Source organism: Anguilla anguilla, chromosome 9, assembly GCF_013347855.1.
Source record: "Anguilla anguilla isolate fAngAng1 chromosome 9, fAngAng1.pri, whole genome shotgun sequence".
Classification (NCBI taxonomy): domain Eukaryota; kingdom Metazoa; phylum Chordata; class Actinopteri; order Anguilliformes; family Anguillidae; genus Anguilla; species Anguilla anguilla.
Window position 1 is genome coordinate 44,916,870 of NC_049209.1, and position 27,866 is coordinate 44,944,735.

At 51.5% G+C, this 27,866-nt stretch overlaps 1 protein-coding gene across 1 annotated transcript in view; it reads left to right on the plus strand.

Moving 5' to 3' along the window:
* ppm1e (protein phosphatase, Mg2+/Mn2+ dependent, 1E) overlaps positions 1-27,866 on the plus strand; it is a 54,975-nt gene that overhangs the window by 18,941 nt on the left and 8,168 nt on the right. Inside the window, exons 2-4 of the mRNA XM_035434010.1 lie at positions 21,978-22,099; positions 25,088-25,287; positions 27,504-27,692. Of these exons, the coding sequence (XP_035289901.1) occupies positions 21,978-22,099; positions 25,088-25,287; positions 27,504-27,692 (511 nt within the window). The remainder of the gene's footprint in view (positions 1-21,977; positions 22,100-25,087; positions 25,288-27,503; positions 27,693-27,866) is intronic.

Consider the following 27,866-nt stretch of genomic DNA (forward strand, 5'->3'; position numbering starts at 1 on the left):
GCCTGAGCGCGGACGCTCGCGACTGCGTGCCGTCGCGTTGCCAGGATACCTGGGCCTTATCGCGAAAGGTATTAAGTTTGCCTTGTGGTAACGCGGTAACGCGGTAACGCTGGGTGGAATAGAAATGAATATGAGAGCGCTGTGAAGCTGCTGTATGTGGGTAATGCGTGAGGAGGAGAGATCAGCCCGCGGGTCCGGGTGCCATGAGAGGAGAGTGAGAAGAGAGGTTTTTATTTAAATGTACGCAGCAAAACGTCCAGTGTTAAATCAACACTTACAGAGTACATGTGGTCCCTGTTGGACTCATATGTACTCTGCTGGAGTTGAATTAACATTGGACATTTTACTGTGTATCTTTAGGTCCTGCAACTATCTGAGCAACAATAGACCGATAAAGAGACGAAGCCATTTTTAATTGCGCATGTGTCCAGATGTGTCCTTCTGGAACGGTACAGTCAATGCTGGCTATGGCTTAGAGGCGGGGCAACGTATGTTTACGCTACACGGTACTTAACAGAAAAATGACTTATCTAAGGGGGGGAGAAAAGAAAAACCTCAAGTGAGCTCCCTCTCCGAAGACGGCGCTGGCCAGATGACACGGTGTCTGGTACATGATGAGCCGTCGGCATATCCGGCACTGCCACGCAAGCGCCGCGTTTGCGCTCTGAACAGCTCCAGCCGGTCCCCCGAACACCAAATTCTGGCAGATTAGCCCCCGTAATGGGGCGGGTTGAGTTCTCGTTGGAGCCGGTGCTCCCGTCTGCGTCTGCGTCGCCGCGCGGGTCGACCCCTCTCCTTCTCCCCGCGCCGGCCTGAGTCGGCTGGCCTCCCCCACCTTCGAGCGAACAACCCTAAATTTGTCTGTTGCTTAATGACGGTCTCTGGGGTGTAATTACGAGCGCGCGAGCGCCCGAGGGAGAGAACAACATCCGCGCTGTCAGGAGGCGGAAGGCGAAGCGTGCTGACGGACTCCGCGCGCGGGTCTTCGGCGTGTTCGAGAGCGTGTGCGCCCACCAGTTCGCGTGACCGTGTCGCGCGTACGCCCTCATGGTACATCTGCGCGTGCACGCTGGACTCTTTGGTCCGAGCGTACGCGTCCACACGCGCGCGTTGTGTGGGAGGCGACGTGCGTGACTGCCGGCTCGTGCGTGCGCTCGTCTCCTTGGTCCCGCGATGCGTGATTTCCGTGCGAGTCCGTCCGTGTCCGTGTGCGTGTTCGTGTGGGCGTCTGTGTGTGGCTGTGTGCCTTTGTCTGTGTGTGCGGCATGTGTGTGCATGTCGTTCTCCTGCATTAGTGGACAACAGAATACATCTGGTTATCCATCTTAACCCTCTGAGTACCGCACATTGAGTATTAGGCCCTTCCTGGATTGTAATTCTGATATTACTTACTCTGTATGGCTTCACTGTTGGTGCAGTGAATAGCATCATCATTGAAATGGCCGCTCACTTTGGCAACAGTCTAAAATGGCTATTCTGTCATACCCCATCCTGTGTTTCTCACTAGAGACCCAATGAAGTAAACTGCATGTTTAAACATTAACGTGACCCCTCTTGCGGAACACGTACGTGCAGTCGCTTCCCAACGAGGGCCGCTGGAGGTAAACTGAGCGTGAACCAAGTTCCAGCTGCAGCAAAATATTACCTCAAATCGCTAACTGTGCGGTTTCCGAGAACACCACCCTGAAACCTCATCGCAAAGTAAGCATCCACCTGCTATAGCTTCCCAGGCTCCACTCTTTTTGCCCTGGACCCTCCCCTTGCGTAAGTCTTCCCTGGGGAGAGAAATAGGGGCATGATTTCCATGCCTCTGTGTCTGATTAATATCTGTCCAGGACTGCCTAAATTGTGATGTGAGGAGAAAGTGTGTTTAGAGTATCCGTAGCCTCTAAGCCCCCGACCCCCCACCCCCTCGCTTTCCCCCATTAGTGATACACTGGTGGAAAGATGGAAAGATCTGGTAATCCGGGATTAGGACTGTAATCCAGGGTTTTGAAGACAGAGGCATATCTGGCCTTTTGTTCAGATGCTTTATTCCCAGGGATTGGACCCTGCGGGGAAGTGCGTGTGGCTCCAAAAAAAAAAAAAAAGGTAGAGATGCAGGACACACCCCTCACTCCCCCCCCCGCCCATCCCCACCCCCCCGACCCAGTTAGAGTCAGTTCTGATGCGGCGTTGGGTCAGTAATCTCTCTGGTGCAGACGCTGTTTAACCCCCGTAGTGTTGGCGGGACGCTGGGGGGGAACGCAGCGCTGGAAATGGCGGAAAACAACAAAGAGCTTCTGTTTCGGAGAGCGCTTTCATTTCAGGGTCAAGAGCTCCTCGACGAGGTGGGACCACGTCTCGCTGTCGTCCTCTGCGACTCGAAAGAAAACTGAAAGAAAGACGCGGGTCTACCCCGTTTTTTTTTTATCTGCGCCGCAGCTGCCAAAGCTGCGGACGCCTCGGCGAACGCTTATCTGATGGGAGCTTGATGAAAGTGTTGATTAATGAATCCGTACAAAAGATTTGGAGATTGAGAGTGACGAGTGGGTGCTTCAATTGTTCAATCACTTCTCTGAATTGAATTAAATCGTCCTTTCTGTGTTTAATGCATTTAGTCGCGTTTAATGAATCAGGATTGTTATGTGGATAGACAGCCGAACACCAGCCTTTTACACAAGTGTGAGGCCTTCCGGTTTTGGCATGTCCAGCCCCAAGCGCTAGGGTACGATAAGGGCTCCGCCACGCACCCCCGAGATCCCCGTATATGATGCCGGCCCTGCCGGCAGCGACCGCGCCGTTCCCTGCCGGCTCACCGGAAGAAAAGTAACCGCTTAAAAATCTCCGCTCCGTGTTGACAAGCAACAGGCCCGTGTGGTGAGGTTGCACATGGGCCAGAATTCCGACGTGCCGCCGAGTTCCGTTCCCCGCCCCCCTGTTCCCGCCGCGGCGAGGCTCCGAACGGAACAGCGCGTGCCGCCTCTCGGCCGCGGTGACAGCGCCGGCGGTGGCCTGGTCCGGAGGCGGCTTCTCCGCAGGTCGCCAAAAAAGAAAAGGCTCGGCACTTTGAAACTCAGGGCCCTCAAACGAGCTCCCCGCGAGCCGCTGGTCAGAACAGCACGTTCACCGCAACAGACCCGGCTAATGGATTCACCGCAGGGCTGTTACCAAGCAGACAGAGCTCAGAGCCCGGTGGAATTAGGGGACGTAAGGGCAGCATTTAACATTATTTGGTGGTTCAATGGTCTTAGATATATTTATTTCGTATTTATTTTCCATCGTGTTTTTTTTCCTGCATATTTCCGTGTTAGGTACCATATTAGGACAGACCGGAATCTAGTTAGGTAAGCAGGTCAGAAAAAAACTGTATTTTGGCCAAGCGACACCTATGAAATGAAGTGCCTGGATAAAAACTAATGATAATAATAATAAAATACATCTTTGTGAATGAATTAGATTAGGGTTCCATATGGCAAAGGGAACTATTTCCATTTTTCCCATTTCAGAAGAGCGGGGACCACCGATTGGTGCCGAACCACAAGATGAGCTTCTTATGGAAAGCCCTCATGCGTTTGTTCCGTAATGGGCCCGGGACATGGCCTGTTCTTTGGGCAAGTGGCTCTGTGCCGGAGCCCGCGATGTTACAGTAAATAAGGACCGGAGTGGCGGTGTAGATAATCACTTTAGCACGCCAGCTTGCCCTCCTGATCTCGCTCCGTGCCACGGAGTATGATTTCAATCTCCCGGGGCCCTCGTACCACCTGCGCTCGGGTGAGGGAGGCAGTCGCGCTTTTTATTCTCGAGCTTTTGTGGGGAAAAACCCTCGGGTTAAATATCCCAAAATGGTATTCACGAACCGCAAATACGTTTTATTCAGGAACCGGGCGGCCACATTGTAAGGGTCCAACTCCAAGATTCTTTATTCAAATTCTTACAGGTGCCCGCTGCAATGACGCACTTATTGTACGTCGCTTCGGATAAAAGCGTCCGCCAAGTAACCGTAACGTAACGATTCTGAGAAGTCACCTTGCCTCTCTGTCTCCCGCGTGCGCGTGTATTGGGAACGCTGGAACGAGAAAAGAGCAGCATAACGCCTGTCCAAATACGCCACGCCGCAGCCATCCAGCGATAGCGTGTCTATTGTTGGGGCTCCGCTCTCACCCCCGAGAGAGGAAACCGCAATTCAGTTCTCGCCCTGAGGGACCCGGAATGGTGCTGGAATCCAGGTTTCATTAGAAGCGTAATCAAGTGTCCCTCTCGCAGCCCCCCCACCCCCCCCTTTCCGCCTCCACCCCGCCCCTCTGCAGTGGGTGGCTGGAGGTATCGGTCTCTATAAGGAACCAGAGAACATTGTGACCCCCTAGCCCCCCCCCCATTCCTCATTCTGAGGGCGTCGACCTCCCTCCCTTTCATCAGACATCAAAACGTTTTCGAATCCACAGCTCCACCCCCCCCCCCCAATTCCCCACCCCCCCCATCCTGGGATTGGAGATTGACAGCTAATCAATCTCTCGGGCTAAAAGGCCGATAGCATTGTGTGCGCGCAACAGATTATAGGAGGTTCCCTTGTGCTTTTCTCCTGAGGATGTTCGTATTTTAAACACTGACTAATCAATATCTCAGTTTAGATTGCGGTGGCGCGTGGCTCACGAGAGGCGTGGTGCTTTTGAGGCTGTTAGACTAGAGATGATCCACACTGTAACTCATGCACGTCGTTAGTGCGCAATGAACCAACAGTTGCATCCGTCACCATTGATTTACTGTGTGGCTTCCCCAACGTGACTGCCTTACATTCATTGCACCACTAGGTGGCGTAAAGACTCAAATGAGGGGATGCAACAAAATAGTCGCAGCCCCTGGCCAGAACCTGAGTTTTTTTTCCCTCTTCAGCTGGGATGTGGTAATAGGCACTGTAATAGGTGTGCAAGATTGTAAATGATCCTGTTAATATCATTACTTTGCTGTAAACCTGACATTCACATTTTAGCTTTGAAATTATCACTCTGAAGATGCACTGAACATTAGAGGGCTGGTTGATGAGACAAACAGAATTTATGAGTTTGTATTACTTGACTTGGAATGTTCTGGTCGGAAAATAATCTCTCGGTTGGTCTATGTCCACACCTTTGTCTGAGCGCCTGCATGTGTTTCTATTGTAACGACAGAAGCAGTTTGAACATTGGAGTTGCTGTGGAAACAACCTTGGCATGTACCATATGACTGCTTCTTAGCAGACAGAAAGCACACGATGAGAAAATGAAAAACGACGTCGTTCCAGTACCTAAACCGTGCTATAGCCTGCCATAGAAAGCAAGTGGTGTCTGAAGGCTTTCATGCTGTTGGAATTCCTACGGAGTTCTCAAAAAACTTTCCGACATGTTATTTGTGAAGGGTCTCTTTCGCCACAGCGCTGCTGCGGAATCACGAAAACGGATAACAAAAATGTCACCGCGCCAAACTGCTACATCACCGCTAAAAGCTAATATCAGGCGGCTCTCAGGGACATCTTGAAAGGAAGAGGAACAGGCACAGTCACAGACAATTTCTGGAATTGTTGCCAATCTCGGAATGGTCCGCCGTTGTTAAAGTGCAGCGTTCTGCTCGCGGCATTCTACTAGCGGCGTTCCGCTAAAAGCATCATGCTAGCAGCGGTATGCTAGGAGCATTCTGCTAACGGCGTTCTGCTGGCATTTTTCTGCTAGCAGCGTTCTGGTAGCTGTGTTCTGCTAGCTGTGTTCTGCTAGGAGCATTCTGCTAACGGCGTTCTGCTGGCATTTTTGTGCTAGCAGCGTTCTGCTAGCTGTGTTCTGCTAGCAGCATTCTGCTAACGGCGTTCTGCTAGCAGTACAGCGGATTCTGCAGGGAGGGCCTGGGGATCCAGGATGAGCGCTGAGTGCCATATGATGTAATGCGGTGCCGCTGAACTCTCCCGCTCTCACTCATTTATATTTCCAGAGGGCAGTTTGATCTCCTGGCCCTTTAAGCCAGTGCAGCCACGGCAGCCTTGTCCCTGAAGCCAGAATGACCTCACAGGCCCTGCTGTTTCAGAGAGCTCACTGGATGCCGCACACAGACACAGATACACACATACGCACATATGCATACACATATGCATACACACACGCTCACACACATACACACACACGTACCTACATACACGCACTCACACACACACACACACGCACACCACACACCACACACACACACACACACAAACACCTACACGCACATGCACACACACACACACGCTCACACTCACGCTCACTCACATACACACACACACACACACACATGCATACATACATACATATGCACACATTCATACACACTCACACACACATGAATACATACACCCTTACACGCACATATGTGTAGTGTGTCACTGCATGCGTGTGTGTGTGCGTGTGCGTGTGTGTGTGTGTGTGTGGTGTGCGTGTGTGTGTATGTGTGTGCGTGTGTTTATGTTTGTGTGTGTGTGTGTGTGTGTGGTTTTTTTGGTGCACTTTAGAGTTTTTCAGCTTTTTCAGGTTGCAATGGCTGCCAGAAGCTGAATTCAAAACAAAGTAAGAAGCTTATAGTGCCCTGCGCTAGATTACGTAAGAGCTGGCTGTCTGTAAAAGCCAAACTTTATAGCTGAGAATACTGATTTCATTTAAAGGCCTCCTTGGGCTGTGCTTTCATGAAACTATTCATAGTTTTCCATGCAGTAACGTATTAGCAAGCATGCCCAATCGGAGTCTGAAGTTCATTCGGTGAAAAAATTTGTTTTGTGTTTTGGGTTCATGGACGGGGAGAGGGTCATTTCATGAACTGAGGGAGGTGACAGGAAGTGGCACTAAGAATGGGACATGCACAGGTGTTTGTTGGCAGTGACCTCCGCACACGGGTACCTTTGCTCTACGAAAATTTACAGACAACATTTGTTGGAATCGGATGTTTCCGTTTAGGTTATGGAAACCTCGGCTTTGCATGGATGTCAAATGCAAAGTCTGACCTACAGTATATGAACACAAACAACCTGCCAGTATATAGACTGAGGGCACAAGGGAACTGTGCTGCACATTTTCTAACAAGAGGGCTTCATACGAAATGCTTATGGTTCCTGAACGCTGTAGCTGGCACTAACTATAAGCACACTTTGACTTTTGTTTGTTGCGTTCCCTAAATAATATGAGGCAAATGAAATGTTTATTTCTTGCTTAAGAAGAAAGTACGTGGTACATTGTCTGCGTATGACGTATTCCATGTGTTTTATGGCCACACTTCAGACATTGCTTAAGTTTCAGTGTATGCTAAACAAATTCCCCGAAAACAGCAAATGAGGTATTTTTGCTGTTGGCTGTTGACTGGGGGTATGTTGTGTTCCGCCCACTCCTTTTCCTCAACTTCTGAATGGAGAGAGGAGGTCCTAGTGGGCTGGGCTCTGCCTGAATGTCATGGCAACCCATATAACCGTCCTCCTCAGTGTAAATGGGTCAGCGACCAACCAGACGCCCTTGCTTGGCACAGTTAATCACACACCTGGCATCTCTCTCCCATGACATCCCTTTCTTCTAACTCCGCCTTCCACCGCTCATATGGGATTCATGCCACACTCACACACACACCACACACACACACACACACACGCACGCACACTCACACACACACACACACACACACACACACACACCACACACACACACTCATTGTGGACCTCACCCTAAATCCTGTTGTTGATAACTGGAAGGGGGAGAGGAAGGCTTATGACTAATGTAAAAAAAAAGAGTCAGTGCACATCCTGCTCACATCCCACAGTCACATCTTGTGGCTGAACATTCCAATAGCAGCTCCGTGCTTTCACATCATCTGCACTGTGAATTGTCTTCTTAGATGTGCTCAATAAATCCAAGGATAACGTGACATGGCCTCTGCCCCTTACAGCAATACAGCTTCAGCAGTTTCTTCTTCAGTCAGGTTTTCATTCTTTGTTTTGCTTTTTGATACTCAGCGATGATTCAAGTGCGTTAACTTGCCACCGTAAAGCTGGTGTTTTTTTTGTTTTGTTTTTTTTTTCTCATTGTGACATCATCCATCCCTCACTGTTAGAGTTGAGTGAGGAATGAGGAACTCCCCACAAGTGTGAACCCACAGGTGTGAGTGCACCCAGACAGAGAGTCTACACGTTCACAAGCTGCACTAAGGCTAGAGAAGAAGAGGTTAGCTGGTGGGCTGGAGCTACTTACAAAAGAATACTGCAATCATGACTGGAGTACCATGACTTTACCTTGAGCCTGAATATTTCTCAAATCGAAAATAGGCGCGCGCCTGTGATGCTGCTGAAGAGGCTTACAGAATGGAATTGGTCTCTTGCCACTTGAACGCAGGAGCTATTTCTCAGTGTTTGTTCTGTGTGATGTGTGTACGTTGAGAGTGTCTATTACCAGGAACTACAGTTTTTTTTTTTTTAAACCTTTGTTCAGGACCATTGTGATTTTATGCACTTCTGCAGAGTATGTGCAGAACAGGTACATGCAGGAGATGAAGTGTTTTGGTTTGAAATGAACCTGGCAGGAGGCTGTGCAGTTGAACAGGTTATACAGTGCCCTGATGTGCAATTATTAGGAGAAATTGTATGATGACAGATAGAGATGCTTTTCTGATTTTGCTGATTCTATAATTTACTAACCTGTCATTATTAGTTAATGGAGGCTACAGGTACTGTAAACTACAGACAGCTGGATATTAAAAACACTAAAACCATTTCCATACCACGTCTATATATACCCATTTATTTCCCTTATGTAAGACCGCAGTCAGCTGATAATTTGCACTACTGGAAGTTCCTTTTTTGCCTGTATAAGTATATATATCCCTGCATGCCTTGTGGCTTGTTGTGTGCTTTTATTTATTTTGAGACATACAAGCTGCTTGTTATTAACTTATGCTACAATAATTAAAAGCAAAGCAAAAGTTTCATATCTCACAATCCACTGCAGAGGGTTTAAAATATGGGCTTTGTTGTTAATTGACTGTTTAATTAAAAACAAAACAAAAAAAGATTAATATTGCTGGAATGCATCGCAGAGGGTTTAAAAATATGGACTTTGTTGTTAATTGACTGTTTAATTAAAAACAAAGCAAAAAAAAAAAGTTTCATATCGCAGAATGCATTGCAGGGGGTTTAAGAAGATGGGCTTTGTTGTTAATAAAAGCACGTTAGTTTGGCTGCGGCCCCTGATTGGGCGGTGAGATTCTGGTGAGGTTCTGGTTGGCGGAGAGAGTGAAGGGAGATTACATGTTACATGTCTCCTGCGTGGTGTGCCCAGCGTGGCTGTTCCACAGGTTCCTACGCCCGTGTTTTTCCACCTGTTCCCGTGGGCGAGAAGCAGCACCTCGATCCTGCATCAACATTCAGATGAAAAGGGCCCAGCTCCTCCCCTCACACCCCCCCACACCCCCCCACCCCCACCCCAATCCACTCTCACCAAACGCTACTGCGACACACAGATCAAAGGCGACTGTGTGAGAGCCTGTTGCGGCCGTTGTTCAACCTTATTCAAACAAATCGTGTCCTTTCTCTTCGTGTGAGTACCGCGCTTTACAAAGGAAAGAGATACTCGTCCTCTGATTTTACGTACGTTTCATGGCTTTTTTTTATTTTTTAAATACTGCCAGAGCTCCGCTGAAGGTTTTATCCGCGGACAGCGGCGGTTCCAGCTTTCGCCCGCCGCCAGATCGCGATAAACGGCCGCCAGCGGCCCGGAGAGCGGTGCGCTCCCTCTGATCTGCCGAGCTCTGGGAGGGGAAGCCGAGGCGGGTAAAAATAGCTCCTCGCCTGGAAGAGTAATTAGTTCTGGTGCCGGCTGACTTACGCGCGGCCGCGGCCGAGACGCGCGCCGGCGGATGATTGTCGCCGCCCCCGCCCCCCCGCCCCCCTGCCCGCCCCCCTCCCCGCGTGCGTGGGCTCACCCTCCCGCGCCACGTCAAGAGGCGACGGAGGTTTTCCGGGGGTTGGCGGCGACGGGGGGCCGTGGAGCCGCGCCATTGGTGCAGGGGCGGCGTGCACGCCCCCCGCGGGGGTCGTCGGAAGACGAAGACGAGGCTGCCGTTTCCCCCGCCTCTCAGGATTCCCCTGCGGTCGGACCGATGCGGTTAGCCGCGCCGGCGCGTTCCGGTCTCAAGGTCGCGCTGAAGGTCGCGTTCGTTCCTTAGCCTCGGAGGTGACATGAGAGGGCTGTTTAATCAGCCAAAGGAGCCAGTGCAGCCAGGCTGGGAGTCTCAGAGGAGAGGAGGGGGCAGAGGGACCCCTACAGCTGCACCCAAAATCAGTGCTTCACAGAATTGTGCTCCCCTGAGCCCCCCTAAGCCAGGTCCACCCACGGCCGGCCGTCCCAGCCCAGTACCATTCCGGGGACACTGAAGGCCAGTTTATAATTAGGCAATCTATGATCGTTTCCACCGATGGTTATCGCATTTGATAGTCGATCACAAATTTTAGTTTATACTAGAGCGATGGACGGTTTGCCGTCATCGCTATCATCATTGTGCCCATCGCTGCTACTTAAATTGTACTGAATTTTGACCCCCATCATCGACTCAGTCGTCATGACAATATTATTATAGAACATCTCTGTCATCTTCTGTAATTACCTTTAGCGAAGTGTAAAGTCAATCAACTAGGATAACCTTAAAATAAATGAAATGGAAGACAGAACATTTGTTGAGCGTTTGATAAACTATGTTTCCGTACCTGTATGCTGCCAACCAGGCAGACTACAAAGATGCCATTAATGACTCCACTTCGGCGATACGTTCTTATTGGTTACGTGTACGTTTTATGAGCGACAGCGCTCAATATCAAAGTCGAGCTATGATGGAATGTTGGTGACGATTTGGAGATACCCATCAGCCAATCAGACGTGACTGCAAACTGGCCTTGAGCCGAATCTCTCATGCCTCCCCACGCACAGATGCACAGGAAGGCATCAGATCTGGAGGATCTCCAAATTCAGCTTCCTCTTTTTTTTGGGAACCCTTAATGGCACACGGAGAACTCCCAGCCCGGACATGTCAGCCTCTCCAACACGCGCAACAGTGGAGGGAGGGAGTGTGAGGGAGGAAGGAGGGAGAGATGGACAGGGAGGAGGAGAGGAGGGGAGGGGAGGGGAGGGGGGGGGGCAGCTGGCTGAGACACAAAAGAACCGTTTTTTTTTTTTTTTGCTCACAGAGGACTCGTTTCCTCTCCGGCGTTTCCATTCTGGCTCGCGCACGTTGACGTTTCTCTGCGGCTCTGACTGAAAGCTCGCATTCAGCAGCCTGACTGTGCGGCAGTCGGAGCTGCTTTGCAAATTGCAAGGCAACGACGAGTCACCGTTGTCCTTGGAAGGCAGGTAGCGTTCTTTCTTTTATGCTGGTCGACTGAGGGGGGGGGGGGTGGAAATCAGTCAGTTATTTTGTGAACAATTCAAACGTGACTGGCCCCTCAAAGGAAGTGTGTTTGAGTGTGGAAGGTCGGCTGCAGCTCCCTCAGCGTGTATTGTGGAGTGTTTCTGAGAGAAAGAAACACAGTTTGTGGACTCGGCGGGCTTCTGCGGATAAGGTCCATCGATGCCTTAGAGCAGAAGGAGCCGAATGTTGGCCAGGCACCGTAAACATGCGCAGGAGTTCTCTTTGAAAAGACGTCCCTGGACAGTCTGTGGCCCGCAGGTTTGAGCACTGCTTTTTTTAGAATCAGCTTTTATCCTCCGTTTTTATTTTTCTCCCAGTTTTGGGATGATGCCCAATTTTATTCTCTGCCCATCGATGCAACCAACTCGTCCTCTGCTGGTTTTTGAGGAGAGCGCTCGCGATCATGTGTGTATCTTCCGAATGGCTAGCCGCTCCTCTTTCCCTTGCTAGTTAGTTAGTAGCGTTGGCCAAGCTCAGTCACTGCTCATCGCTAGCAGTAGCTGATCAGTTCATTATCAACAGTTGCCCCCCGTCGCTGCGATGCAAATCCATTGGAAGTAATTCCATTAAGTGCGGAACGCTCCAGAGCTGGAGTCGCTCGTCCCGGCTGTGGACCGAGCCGGCGGAATGCTATTAAGTCGGAGTCAGAGTGTAATTCCTGGTGTGTGTGTTTTTTTAAGTGGGGTCAATTAAAGCTGTCCTCTCTCGTGAGGGCCGGCGGGCTGACTGATGTCGTCCCGCGCTCTGTGAGCGGCTGCTTTAGCCTGATCTCAGAGCCCCTTCCCCCTCTCCCCAGTGACCCGCTGGGTATCGCGGGGAGAAAGGTCAGAGGTCATGTTTGTCCTCCGCCGGCTTGAGGCTATGGCTGTGTCATACGGACACGCGGTTTCTAGCCCTGGAATGGCCGCCGTGCACCCGATGCTGTTCAACAGGAGAGACAGGACACGGCGTGCCTTTCCTGTAAAGTGGATCTGTGGGAGAAAAAACCTCTCACTCGTCAATCAAGCCTTAGAAACTGTGCCAAACGTCCGAAACAAAAGCTCTCCTCCGCTGAGTGTCTTTCCAAGGTCGCTATTTGCAGCCTTCTGCAGAACACTTCAGCCACCTCTTAAGGCCTAGGACATTCTGTTGTGAAAGAAGGAAGTGATGAAGTGTGTGTATGTGGACGGAGCTCGGCCCTGTGTGTGCCCGTAGGCCGTGCCTGACTCAGGGTCCCACTCGCGCGGTGAGGCGGGCACTTCACCGCCCCCCCTGCCCTGCCGCCCAATCAGGAGCCCAGGACGGCTGCCTGTGGGATCGGGCCGGAGGGTGGTGCAGAGTGGCCACAGCTGCTGAGGATGTGCCGGCTCTGTAGAGCTCAGTATATTTAGCCCTCTCTCTGTCCCTCTCTCTCTCTCTCTCTCTCTCTCTCTCTCTCTCCCAGTGGAGAGCACTACAGTGCTTTCAGCACAGCTGCCTGATGTTCCCGTCCCCTCCCCCTCGCCCCTGGCCCCCCGCTATCCCGCCCCCTATCCCTCCTCTTCCCTAAACTGATTCTGGATCAGCGTCCCTGCTCTGAGATGTCTCCTCCAGCGTCTGTACAGTACTGTGAGTGAGGCCTGTGTGTTTATGTGTGTGCGTGTGCGTGTGTTTATGTGTGTGTGTGCAGTCGTGTGTGTGTCTGTGTGCCTGTATGACTAGTTTCACCTGGGTCCTGTGTGACCCAGGAGGCCTCACTCCCGGAGGGCTGACGCTGTGCAGTGGTTGTGAGGACTCTTCCTCTCTCTCTCTCCGGGGGCGGGGTTAAGCAGCCCTGGGCCCTCTCTGCGCATTCCAGCACAAGCACACCTGACCGGCCCCTGGGGAACGCGGGGCCTCCCCGCAGAGCTGACTCAGTCGGCCTCCCGCCGGACGCGCGCCTCGCGTTCCAGAGCCTCGTGCCCCGGGCCGGGATTCCCAGCATGCTCAGGGAGGGAGAGCGTCGGGACTTCGCTGCGCCGCGTTCCCTCGCCGTCGCTGTTTCCAGCGAAGAGCCTGAGGCTCGCAACATGGCGCCTCCGGTGTCTCGGAGCCCGTGGGTTCGGTTAGTCAGACGCGTTCCCGCGAGCCTTGTGATGCGCTGGCCCACAGCCCCGGAGAAGCCCGTCCAGCCGCGCACAGGACAGGGCAGGAGGGATGAACGCCCTCCGTTGTAAGTCCTTGCTGTAAACAAATGACGGCTTCGCCCACCTCCTTGCACGATAAGTCTACCATAGATCTAGTGCCATGCCGTGCCATAGGTCTGGGAATCTAGTGCGTGGGACTGAGTGCTTGTGTTGAGTGGGTTCTGTTATTTGGATATATTTGGACGTGACCTTGGGGACTGCTTCAGCTGGTATACGCTGACGTCCTCTCTCTCTCTCTGCCGGGTCATTGATTTGAAGCCGCAGCAAGTCCTGCTAGAATGTTCTGGAAACGTCCCCCCCGCCCGCAGGCTGTCCTTCCACAGACCGCCCTACTCAAAACGTGTGGCTTTCCGCTCGCTTCCTTTAAACACCAAGCTTAATGGTGCTGCTGCTGTGACCTCAGCACACAGGTGACCCCCCACACACCGCTGGAATTGATATTGATTATTTATTCCTGTGACCTGTTCCTGTCATCCTCTAGCAGACACTGACTGGCTGGTCTAAATGAGCTGAAGTTCATCAACAACAGCCAATGAGCAAGCACTCACCTTGGTGATGCGTGACAGCAGTTGAGGTGAAGAGGGGGAGGGGCTTATTCGGCTGCCATTGAATTTTAAGTCGTGTTCTGTCAGAACCTTGTTCCTCTCAGTGCTTTGGGGCTTTGGAGTTCCTAACTGGACCAGAGGGAAGGCGGCCCCCTACTAACCCACCAACCCCACTTTCTGCACCAACCTGAATTTCTCAAGTTTCCCATCCAAAACCAAGCCAAACTCCAGTTAGCTTCAGCAACCAATCAGGAGGCGAATTTCCGCTTCCTGCCGTTCTATTTGTATTTCTCTTTTCGCTCGACACTGAGGGCGTAGGACACCAGGTGGGTTCTGGTTCAGTGGGAGAGGGGAGCGTGTGCGTTCGGTGGCGGGCTGAGACGACGCAGTCCCGGGTGACGCGTTTAAGCCGTCTTACTTGGCTCCCGCCAAGTTTTTTTTTTTTTTTTTTTTTTTCTGAGGCGATGCAAAGTTTTTTTTAAATCCCCCGTGACGTAAATTCGGAGTGACTAAGTAAGGGAGAACACTGGCGTGAGATGTGGGAGTTGACGGGTTGAGAAAAAAACTATTTTGAAAGGGGAACCAATCAGCACCCGCGGCCCACTGGAGGGAGGTTAGGGTCAGGGAGGCAGGGGAAAAGCAGTCCGTTCGGCACTCCGCTTGCGATGGCTGCCGCTGGTGGATGAGAGGGACTGATGGCTTTTCTGTGCACATTAATCCAGCATCCTGCTATTAATAACGCCTGACTCATCCAGCAAGGAGATTACCTGCATTCCTGACAGCCGAGTGCCTGGGGCTGCTGCACTGTCTCTGTGCATCTCTGGGGCAGGTACACTCACATACAAACACATATACACACACACGCGCATGCAGGTACACACATTTACACACTTACAAATACACATACACACACAGGGATATGCACATATACAACACACACATACAAACATACACACACACAGGTATACACACACACACGCAGACACAAATGTACAAACACACACGGGCACACTGCACATTAGAATACCCGTACATCCATGCACACACACATACCCATTCACTCAAACGTGTACAACTACAGGACGCATTTGCTCGCCTCAGAAAAAGCGATGTCTGGAGGCTCGTGCTGTTGTTTGTTTCGGCTCATTTTTATTGCATTTATGGAAATCTGGTGTTATGGAAACCCGGGGCTCTCGCTGACAGATGACGAGAACGCCTAATGAGAGGAATGGTCTGGGGGAGAAGAACAGTGCAGCCCTCTCAGACAGGAAGCATGGCGACCTGAGTGTTCCTTACCTGAGTGCTCCTTACCTGAGCGCTCCTTACCTGAGTGTTCCTTACCTGAGTGTTCCTTACCTGAGTGTTCCTTACCTGAGCGCTCCTTACCTGAGTGCTCCTTACCTGAGTGTTCCTTACCTGAGTGTTCCTTACCTGAGCGCTCCTTACCTGAGTGTTCCTTACCTGAGTGTTCCTTACCTGAGCGCTCCTTACCTGAGCGCTCCTTACCTGAGTGTTCCTTACCTGAGCGCTCCTTACCTGAGTGTTCCTTACCTGAGTGCTCCTTACCTGAGTGTTCCTTACCTGAGTGCTCCTTACCTGAGCTCTCTGCTCAAGAGCACGGTCTCAAAGTTCTGCTCAAGAATATGGTCTCAAAGTTTACTGTGTGAGCAGAGTGACGCGTGTGTGTGTGTGTGTGTGTATGTGCGTATGCATGTGTGTTTGTGTGTGTGTGTGTTTGTATGTTTGTGTGTGTGTGTGTGTGTGTGTGTTTGTATGTTTGTGTGTGTGTGTGTGTGTTTGTATGTGTGTGTGCGTTTTTGTGTGCGTGTGTGTGCATGTGTGTGTGTGTGTGTTTTTATGTTTGTGTGTGTGTGTGTTTGTATGTGTCTGTGCATGTGTGTGCGCGTGTGTATGTTTGTGTGTGTGTGTGTGTGTGTGCGTGTGCGTGTGTGTTTGTGTGTGTGTGTGTGTTTGTATGTTTGTGTGTGTGTGTATGTGTGTGTGTGTGTGCATGGTTGTGTGTGTGTGTGTGTGTGTATGTGCAGTAAGGGTAAATCTCTGGCCTGGGGCTCATATTGAATTGTGTGGGATCTCCGGCTGGCAAGGACAGCTGAAAGTTACTGCAGGAGCGGGGCCCCCTGAGACGCTGTGTGTGACGCAGCCAGGCTCTGATTGGCTACTGCTGGAGACCTACTGTGACATCACAGCTGCCTGAGCAGGGTCTCAGAGGCAGAGATGCTGACACACAAATAGAGAGGCGCACACACACGCACCCACTCACACGCACACACCCACACACACACGCACGCACGCATACACACACACACACATACTCACACACGCGCACACACAAAGAGATGCACAGCCTAGAGGTAGAAAGCACACACTCATAGCTGCAGACGCGTGAACACAGGCACTGACTCACAGGTGCTCACGTGTCAGAGCAGAGCCTTTGAATTCCCACACAGTTACCCATGGTTACGCATACCCACACATGCACAGGTGTTCAACCATCAGACACACACACACACACACACACACATAGTTTTCCTCTCTTAGGAATCTTAACATCCCTTTTATTTGGAAAACACCCTACATGAGTGTTTTTTTTTAGAAATAATCCACACACAAAAAAAAATCCTTCATCATAATATCTTCATCATATTAAAACAGGAAATGACATAGACGATGGTCTTTATGCAACGGCTCTGTGACAGGGTCGCGGAACGTTAGCCGCGGCGGCGCTAGCGGGTACGCGAGAACGCCGCGCCTCGCGGTCGTGCGTGAGCGGAACGCGGCGCTTCACGGTGGGAAACCGCGCCGACGGAGCTCGGGCCGAGCGTGACATCAGCGCGCATCACTACCCCAAACGCCAGACCTGCGGGGCTCAGCACAAGCCGTAGATCTGCATCCCCTGACCACCGCCGGGACTCTTATTTCCACTCTGTCTCAGCGCTGCCTGCGCTGGACCGAGCCGCAGCCCCTGACGTCGCTAACGACGTCAAACAGAATCTCCCCGACCCGAATCCTTCCAGCTCGGCAGCGCCAGGCTCCCCGAAAACGTGACGAATCTTTGCCGCAGAGCGCGGCGGCGTTTGCCGATTGGCTGGACAATTAATACGGTTTCTCGCGGGGGGACGCTGACTTTGTATTTAGACGGCCGTGAGCTGTGAGGGGTGAAATATCTTTATTCTACCGAACCGCTGAATAAGAGCTCAGCTTAAATGTGCTTTTTTGGCAGGAGGTGTGCAAGCAGAAATAGGCTGCTTAAGTCACTATTTTAGTCGTTAAAAAAGCCACCCCCCCCCCCCCCCCCGAAAAAAGGAATCCTTCTTCGTCACTGCAGCGTGCGATGCGCGTCCTCATTGTCATTTTACTTAAATAGAAACCGCAAGATTGAGATACTTTAAAAAAAGAAAAAAAAAAAGAATTAAAAAAAAGACTGCATCTCTGCTAATCCTCATTCCTTCGCAGTGCTAACGTAAGCTCCTCTGACTCCTCTGTGTCGCACAACCGAGGGAGCTCTGCGATTGGCTGGGAGCGGGTGTGCCGAAAGCCCTCGGCCAATGAGGTTTCCCCCACCCTCCCCTCAGTGTTCCCCCCCCCCCCCCCCCCGCTGAAGGCAGTGACGCTGTGTGAGATAGCGAGCAGGAGCCGCGGATTTCTATGAATGGAAACGCGGAGGAGGATGCTCTCATCACAGTGGCCGCTGGCATGTCAGTTGGGGACTCTCTCTCCTTCTTCCCCCGTTTGTCTCTCCCTCTCTCTCTCTCTCTCTCTCTCTCTTCCTCTCTCTCTCACTGACGCACCCCAGCCCTCCCTCGCTCTCTGCGGGAAGCTGGGGACAGCTCCCTTGCTGTCAAACAGCCCTGATGGATCGTACTGTGCGTCTCCCCCGCCCCCCTCCGGAGTCTTCACTCCACTGGAACCCCCCCCCCCCCACACACACACACACCCTGTTCGTACACGGCTACACTCGTTCATTCACATTAGAAACATGGAAAATTGTGCTGTGATCAAAGGAAGATGTGCTGTTTATGAGATAGAGGCCATTGCAGTCAGATTTTTACAGCGTCACACCCATCGGGCATCGCAGATAGTTTGGTTGAAGGTAAATGACCTTGAACAGTATGAGGATGACCTCTAACACTTTGTGGCCACAGGTTCCACTCTGTCCTCGCACGACTACTGTGATTTAAAAGCCATGGTATATCAGAGCTTTCTTGCCATTCCTTGTGGACAAAAATCACTGTATATTTTTATTAGTTACTATTTCTGAATTTTCGGTACCTGCTACTTAGTTTATTGTTCGCAGGCGTCAAACCTCTGTGAAAATTACCTTTTCAAAAGGCACTTTGACTTGGGAGGGGCTGGGGGCACTGTGGGGGGAAATCCTGTCTCCATGGCAACTCTAGCACAGGTATTTGTGTGTTTAACTGGGATTAGACATCTTCATTAGAACGTCATGAAAACTTACACACAATCGTATTTTCAATCTTTTAACATTGCATGTGTGTTTGTCTGTATGTGTGTGTGTGTGTTTGCCTGTGTTTGTGTGTATGTGTGTGTGTGTGCGTGTGTGTGTGCGTATATGTTTGTGTGTGTGTGTGTGATCTGTGTGTGTGCGTGTGAGATTGGAGGGTATGAATGGAGAGGGGTAAGTCGTATCTGCAGAGCAGTGCTGTTCCTGGGCAGCGTGTTTAAAATGGCTGTGGGTCCCTCAGGGAGCCCCCGTCTCTCCCGCCTCAGTGTGACGCTTCCCCTCAGCCTGGCGGCTCACTCGCTGCTTTCAGACAACGTAACCGTAACGTTCCCACAACCTCGGGGCAACGTTGCGTGAGAACATTATGCCTCATGTAAAGGATGCGATCTTTACCGGGGTGGGCAACGGATTACTTAATACCCTCAGTCCCCAAGGTCATCCAACACAGACCATTATATTCAGTTTGAATACACGAGTAAACACTGCTGAATAAGTCTGCAGTAATGCAGGCTGAATCTCCATTAGGCCGAATGGGAGGGGCCTCAGTGGTTTTTTTAGATATTCATCAGCCGCTGGAGCCAGTAAGCCTGGAGCACAGTGGTTCGAGGGGCGGAGCTTCGACCGCCCGTCATTTAGAGTGAGCTGTCATTGGGCTGCCCTTGTGAGAGATGTCTCCGCCCCCCTCCTCCTCCCCCCCCACCCCCCCCCCCCCCCCCTCACTGCTTGCTCCTCAGTCCCCTCAGAAGGGTAGCGGAGCCGGGCGGCGATCTGCTCCAGTTCTCGTCTCCAAACCCTGCGCTTCGCCCCGGAGGGGCCGCGTCCCACCCGCGACGCCCCGTCGTCAGGGCCCGTGCACGCGCGCACGCGCGTCGCCATAACTACGGCGCCTGCTGTCAGAGCCAGCCCGCACGGGCAGCGCGTCAGCTGTCAGCGCGAGGCGCCGCGCGTTGCCATGGTTACGCCGCCGGGACTAATTGCCATGGTGCTTCACCCTCGTGACCTCCTCTCCCGCCCACCATCACGCCCCCCCCCCCCCCCCAAAAAAAAAAATCCCCCACTCTGACACTTAAGGAACCAAATGTCCTATCAGCACAAGACTCCTGAAAGAAAGAGTGGCATTTGTATGATTATGTTGTCTAAATCGATATATAAAATAAATAAAAAATTTCCTAATATAGCAATTATGGTCAGCTGCATGGACCCATGATGGGGTTTACCCCTGATCGAGGCACTTGCTTCAGTTATTGCCGAAATACATTCATAGGTGAAAAAAATGTAATCTATTCAAATGACTACATAAATAACATGCGAAGTATGAATGTACGTGTAATAATGCAAACACATTGAACCAGTCAGCAGTGGCAAAGGCAGAATTAGGCATTCAGTGGCTCTTCTGAAGTGGGAAGTGTTTGGCGAGGCAGACGGCATTCTGGGACAGAATTCTGCGGCTGTTCCGCGACTGTCACCTAATGGAGGGACGCCAGTAAAGCTTGGTCATTCAAATTTGGAACGGTGCATCTCGAGCGAGGGACGGACTAGAGCAGCTCTGATTTGTTCCTGCTAGGGGAGGAAGGCCAAACGGCCCCTCTGAGTCAGGAGGTGAGAGCTCTCATTAATGGGAACAGCGCTGGAGATTAGCCACTTCAGCAGAGCACACGCTGTTGCGCTGGAAAGGGGAAAAAAAAGGTCGTCTTGCCATTTCTGAGATGAGAGATTCCTGATTTTATTTGAGTGCCACAGGTTACATAGATTTCAGTGTCACACGGGCGTAGGTACTTTCCTGTTCGCTCATTTATTTGCACTTGGAATTACACCTGAAGTGGATTCTGCTAACTTCAGTTCAGGCATGAGATCGTACAAACCAACGCAACCTGTTGGTTTAGAGAAGTAGAAGATATACACTTGGTACACTGAACAATATATAAACTGGTTCAATGTACCAAGTCTATGTCTTCTACATGAACAACACGGACCACTTTGTGCTGCATATACACACTACAGCTTGCCACTGGTTCCAGCGCAGTCTCCATGTCACAGCCAAAATAACACATTGTGTGATGCCATTCCTCCACTGGCACTCCAGCATTGTCGCACCACGCAGTTAACAAATCCGGCGAACAAAAGCCCGCGATCGCTATTACGGGCGCTAAGTGCGCGAGCACCGGCGCTACGTGCTGAAATAGCTGCCGGTCCTCATTATCAGCCCGTGGTTGAGTGCTCTTCAGCGACCGGGCTTAGCACGTTAGCGCGGCACCAGCCGAAGCAGGCTCCTGTCCACAGAGAGGCTCCCCTTAGTAGATCTGGGTACACGGAGGTGGGGGGCAGCTAGCGGATTGGCCGGTTCGGCTAACACACCGGTGGAACGCGCGGAACGTTCCGGCGCGACTGCTTTCGTGCTTCTCGCCCGTTCGCGGCCGAAGCTGTTGGCGCTCGGACGCCGGCGGTGCGGTGCTGCGGACGGAGCCGAGGTAGCGGTCGTGCGACGGGGGGGAAGCTGGTGATTGCGAGGCTTGCTCCTCTCGTTCTTTCCTTTGATTGGAGTGCGATGAGTCATAGCCTGTGTGGCAGTTATAAGGGGGGAGAGAAAAATTTTATCCTGCGGTGCTGGCCACTTCAGTGTTTGAAAAGATGCCAGGAGAGGGGGTGTACAGAAAATAAGAACCTGGGAGAGGGGTTCGTTGGGCATACCAAACATATGCAAATGAGCCCCATAAGGAGGGAGGTGGAGGGTACAGGGTTTTCCTGGGGCTTATTTTCATATATCTGGAGACTTCTCCCAGAAAACAAATTTTAACTAATTTCAGACCCACAGTTGATTATCGTTTGAACTGAACAAACCCCTTTAGGGGCTGTCTGGCTTTTTTATGCATTTCATTCCAGCCCTGGTCCAGCTTGGCCAGCACAGTCACCCGTGCTATCAGGGCTGCTCTCTAACGGGCCAGGGGCTGGGCCCTCAGCACTGGGCCTGTCCTCTCCGGTTCGGGGGCTCACTCTGAGTCACTGTCAGGAGCGCTGGGGTACGTGAGCAGCCATACCGTCTCTGACAGGCTGTGAGCGATGGAGCCGTCCGGCCATCATGTGTGAGCTGTGACTGACCGTGCTGAGGAGGCGTACGTTAAACCCCTTTTCTGTCTCCCTCTTTCTCTCCCTCCTCTCTCTCTCTTTCCCCCTCTCCCCCCCTCTCTCTCTCTCTCTCTCTCTCTCACTCCCCCCTCTTTCTCTCTCTCCCTCCCTCTATCTCTCTCTCCCCCCCTCTCTTGCTCTCTCTCTCTCTCTCTCCCTCTCTCCCCCCTCTTTCTCTCTCTCCCTCCCTCTATCTCTCTCTCCCCCTCTCTCTCTCTTGCTCTCTTGCTCTCTCTCCCTCTCTCCCCCCTCTCTCTCTCTGTCCCACAGTAACTGCCCCTTCTCCCTGGCGGCTGGCCTGGCCCGCGCCACTGCCGATGACATCCTGCAGGGCGACCTGTCCGTCTATCACCTCAACAAGACGGTGGAGGAAGGCACCGACCCTTTCCCCCGTGAGTAGGCTCCGCGCACACACGTTTCAACACCTTAAAAAGTGAATTTATTTAGAGAAAATATCCGTCCATCCATCCAATATCTATACCCGCTTATTCTGGGTCGCGAGGGGTGCTGTAGAAAAAATACATACATACATACATAATTTTCATTCATGTAAAATATTTTTTTATTCATAAATGTATTTATAAATAAATGGTGCACAGATAAAGATGAATGAGCAATTAATCCTGTACAGTATGTGGCAATGCCGTGTAAGTAGGGCATCATGTTTGTCTTTTTGAGGTATTTGATTCTGAAATCAGGTCACTTGCTGACCTAGCTGTAGACTGGCCTTGCGAAAGCAGCGTATCAGACGATTTAAAATGAAACGACAAAGGAACATATCAGAGCTGCGTGATGCATCTAATTGTGGTTTTGTAAAGCGTAATAAGAATTATCGGCCCCATGCAATTTATCTGCGATCTTTCATATTTTTATTCTGTAATCATACCTGATGCAGTACTAAACAACCAAATGTCAGAGGCCTTGCAGGTTTCGTGTGATTGCAAAAAACACATCACATAATCTCGTGACCTTGAAGCTGTATGACCTTGCTGCTGATTGGCTGCCTTATCAAGACCCAATAGATATCAGTGATCACGTTTTTTCCCGGAATAATTTCACACGGCCTCTGATGTGGGGTCGTTTGCTGCCACATCAGGTCTGATTAAAGGAAAAATAACAAAAGACTGCTGATATGCTGCATGGTAGCAATTATTCTTATTACGCGTTTTAAAAACCGCCATTCAATATATCGTGCAGTCCTGGAACATATGAGGAGAAGCAACAGAAAAAAGCGCTAATACTCGGTTAGGAAACCTGCAGATTCGCACGAAGTTGGGTTTTCCCAGAATGCCGTGCGGAATCCTGCCTGCCGCAGGCCTGCCCGCTCACTTCCTGCGAGAGCCCTCGCGGTGGAGCTGCCTCAGGTTCGCCGAGCAAATGGAACACGCTCCGCGCCGCGACGCTCCGTAGAGGAAGCGCCGGGCATTCTGGGATAGCGATGGGACTCTCCGCGCCGTCGCGGTGGCGGAAAGAAGGAATGATTTTAACGGCGGGAGAGTGAGGTGGCGGGCAGGATGGCGCCAGGCTGCTGGGCTGGAGAGGGAGGGAGGGAGGGAGAGAGGGAGGGAGGGAGGGAGGGAGGGAGGGAGGGAGAGACGGGGGGAGGAGAGGGAGGGAGGGAGGGAGGGAGGGAGAGACGGGGGGGCTCTACTCAGGGTGCGCGGTGACGGTCCTGAGATGGGGTTAAATTTAGACTCCGGGAGCCTGGAGAGATGGGAGAGAGTGAAGGGGAGGGGAGTGGATGGGAGGAAGGGATGGCGAACAGAGGAGAGGGGAGGGATGAGAAGGAAGAGTGGGAGAAGATAAAGGAGTGGAGGAGGTGGGGGGAGGAGAGGAGAGTGCAGCTCCATCAGAGGCACTTAGAGTCGGGACACAGCCCAGGGACCTCAGAAGCCCAGCCCCCATGTACAACAGACTCCCGCAGCCCAAATATAGACTCAAGTGCAGGACACTCTGTTGGGCCAGATCACGGGCTGGCAGTCCCCATCCAACCAGCTCCTCCGCGTGTCACATGGACAGCGGCACTGGCCCCAGCAGGACATCAGAACAGTGGCCTCGCTGCAGGGAGAGCAGGTGGAGCTTCCACAGCGCCAGAGGATTCTGGGAAATGCGGTGTCCCAGACAGCTGTCAGACGTGCTGCGAGAGCTTGACGAACGACACTTTAGTATCTCAAATCAGTCGCCGCTGAGCCGCGCAATCCTGTTAAGCCAGAACTCTCATCAGCTCAGGAGGAACACGCTGATAGAGAGAGGTGGAGCCATTTATTCTGAGTTACATAAGTAAAAATAAAGAGGTGCTTTTGATTATTTGTTGAATGTTGAGAGGCCTGGGAAATGTAGTTCAGGTGAGAGGAGAGTTGTAGTTTTAAAGTCACCCAGCCAGTGCTGCCTCCGACCGAAAGGCCAGACATTATTCTTTTATAAAGGTCCTTACGTCCCCAAACAAGTCAGGCTTGCAGAGAGATGTGAGCTGGGGGCTCATCTGTGAGATGAAGGCCCATCCGTGGGGCCCGTCCGAACACTGTAACGGTGCCTTAACGGGATGAGCCATTTTGTTTTTCAGTTTTATTTTTTGAATTTTGAATTGTGATTGTGAAGGCCAACAGAAAAAAAAGATAAATTCCCTGGAACCTTAAGTACATACTGTAATTTAATTGCTTAACTGCTCTTAAATGTTCTAGGCCAAATATCCTGTAAATCTTGTACCTTGTAATTTGTAAGCGTAGATGAGCATAATAGTTTATATGATTTGTGTGATTTTTCTTAAATGGGATGGTTCCCTCCCATTAGAATCCCATTTATGCGAAATCAACCTGATATTACACTGCAAGCCAGTGAGTTAAAGGGTGTTAGTGCCGCAGAGTCGCGTCAGACACAACTTCACACGCGGTGGCTGCCGCGGCTGGGTTTGTAAAACAGGCAAACATCCTGCCACGCTGCAGGAACACAACAATGGGAAGGCGGGAGGGGTGAGAGTAGCTGAAAGCTCTGACATGCCCCTGGGGGGGGGGGAGAGGGGCCCGAAAATGGAGAAAATGCCAGGCTGTCCCGCCGGGAGTCCGAGCCAAAACATGCCAGGCCTCCCCCCTGCCAGGCCTCCCCCGCCACCCCGTCCCTGTACGGTCTATTCTGTCCAGTGTCTGTCCTCGCTTCAACTTCAAAGAGCCAGTGAAAAGCAGCACTGCCTGTTGTGCACAACACTGAGTGTGTGTGTGTGTGTGTGTGTGTGCGTGCGTGTGTGTGTGCCTGTGTGCGTGTACGTGTATGTGTGCGTGTGTATGTGTGTGCGTGTGTGTGCATGCATGTGCTTGTGTATGTGTGTGTGTTCGTGCGTGTGCTTGTGTGTGCTTGTGTGTGTGTGTGTGTGTGTGTGTTTCCAGAGCTGGAATCAGTGAAGCTGGCTCGGCTGGTCTTCAACAAACTCTGCGAGACCTGCTGCCTGTGGCTGAAGGACTTCCCTCATCGCCGCCGGCAACACCGTTACTACGAGACCTCCATCCACGCCATCAAGAACATGCGACGCAAGATGGAGGACAAGCACGTGGTCATCCCCGACTTCAACACGCTCTTCAACCTGCAGGTACACAGAGCCTCAAGGCACAGGTTAAATATACACAGAAGTACAGCAAGTAGAATAGTTTTAATAATTACAACAAGAGGTCAGAGGTCATTTCAGACGGGGCAGGGTCAGAATATGTTCAAATTAAAATTTAACTCCTGTGAAATATAAAAGCTGCATTGATTCTGTGTACATAGCCAGTTTGAGTTCGACTTTGGACTGTTAAAGCAAATCTTGCTGACATTTGATCCAGTCTGTTGATTTTGGATCTACGCTCTCTTACACTCTCCGCTCCTCTCCCTGTGGAGGCCTTTCAGTGAATTATGCTGGGATGTGACTGTGAGCTCCAAATTATTAGAGCTTGCTCCGGAGCAACACAATGCCAGAGACCAAAGTTAATTAAAACAACAATTTAAAAAACTGAATGAAATGGACTCCTGTGTAAAGTACAGGCTGTGTCCCCTGAACCAAATGCCGCTAGTCCAGACATGGGCTGTGTTCATTAGCTGACTATGACTAACAGCCCTCAACAGCAGCGAAAACGAAGGATTCATTCCACTGAGGCAGGGTGGGATTTCTTCCCAAGTTTCCTGAGTTGTCATTGGTCCAAAATCTCTCCATGGTTGCCCATCAGGTGCCCACAGATGACCAGTTAGCATCTGTGAGAAATGTGATTCCTGTCCAATCAGAGGCTTTAATGCAATTGAGTGTGCACCTTGTAGTGAGATGGTGAGATAGTGACTGTTGACAGTTTTCGGTGTGTAGCAGAGGTGCGGGAGCAGAGCTCAAATGGGCTCTTCCTGAAGGGAGAGAAATGGGGGGAAGTAAAGTGCTCTTGAGTGACACATCCCGCTGAGCCGCTTGTTCAGCGTGAAGTAAGGTGCTTTCTGGCCCCAGCTGAACCTCGCTAGGCCCAGGAGTTCTGCTAAGGCAGCACATAATCGGCTAGCAGTCCCCAGGGCTCAACAGTGACTCCTCTGGCCAAGTGAGTAACTGCAGTCTGCCATAGCTCTGCCCAGGGAAGTAGGATTTCACTGGGCTCAACAGCGACCCCTCTGGTTGACAGTGGGACTGTAGCCTGCTGTAGCACTGCCCAAGGAGGCAGGTTTTAACTGGGCTCAACAGCAACCCCTCTGGGTGACTGGGTAACTGCAGACTGCCTGCCTGAAGTTTCATCATTCACAGGGTAGAACCTGAGGCTGCTCAACTGGCAATTTTGAAGCACACAGATGGTGCCATGCATGTTTGAGGTCAGGCTAGCCTGAATTTCCCAATAACGTCATCAGAGCACGGATGCTGTCGGGACGGACTGCCCTTTCTGGAATGTTCTCTGCAGGAGCCCGGAAAGAGCCCTACGTGCGTTCGCTCGAAGACGCACCTCGGCGCTCCCTGCGATCGCGGCCCGCCGTTCGCCGATCCCGGCTAATTAAGGACACTTCATTCAGCCCCGCACACGGGCCTAATTAATGGGCCCTCCTCCCGAGCGCCCCGCCCGGCTCCGCGGCGGGGCGCTCACAAGCCGATTTAATGAAAGGAGCCGGCCGATCAATACTACGTTTCCCAGATTCCCCTTTAATGGCTCCGGCGTGAGACAGAAATTATATCACAGCCGGCTGTTCCTTGTGAATGAATTAATTTCAAGGCAGGGCCGGGTAATGGCTTCCTTTCCCTCTTTCGCCTGCCACGACATACGGAATAGACTTTTCGCAGGCGCGGAATTATCCGATCTCTGCCGGTTCACGCGGCAAGGTCTTCTCAAGGAGAGAGAAGCAGGAGGTTGCTAATAAGTTTCTGACCCCAATTATACGTTAACTGTCAGAATTTTTTGCATCCGAATGGGGGCAATTTTCTCCTAACGAGTTAATGCAGATTGAGCGAGGCTTATTTGCGATCCTTATCTCCCTGGGCATTGCTTACTGCCAGATGGGTGGTGGAATTTTTGGCCAGTGACCACAGAGTATGTCACCGGCTGGTAACAGAAATAGAATATAAAAAAAGAAGAAGGCTAACATACACATTGATGCAGGAGTCTGTCAGTTTCTCATCTGTGTAAACTGACCAATGAAAACCCTCACACCGGTTGCCAAGACACAAGTGACATGAAACATAGAGTGAGATCACCAGCGTTGCAGTTTTGTCAATGGTGGGTATTGGCTCTCATCTGTAAAATCCTGCTTGGCGCAGAACGCCAGGGTGTTAAATGTAGTTCTGACGCTAACCTTTCCCCCCGGACGCAGGACCAAGAGGAGCAGGCCTACTTCGCCGTGTTCGACGGGCACGGGGGCGTGGACGCCGCCATCTACGCCGCCAACCAACTGCACGTCAACCTGGTGCGGCAGGAGATGTTCAGCCAGGACCCCGGGGAGGCCCTGTACCGCGCCTTCAAGCTGACGGACGAGCGCTTCGTGCAGAAGGCCTCGCGCGAGGTCAGTTAGCCCCGCCCATTTCCTTTGAGTCCCCATACGGGACTAGTTACTCTGTGTTTCAGTGCTAATGTCCTCTACAGAAATGTGAATTCTTACTGTCCGTTTGCTGTTTTGCCATGAATTAAGCCTTCAGTTGTTTTTAAATGGTTGGAATCTGTAACACTAGTGCCATGC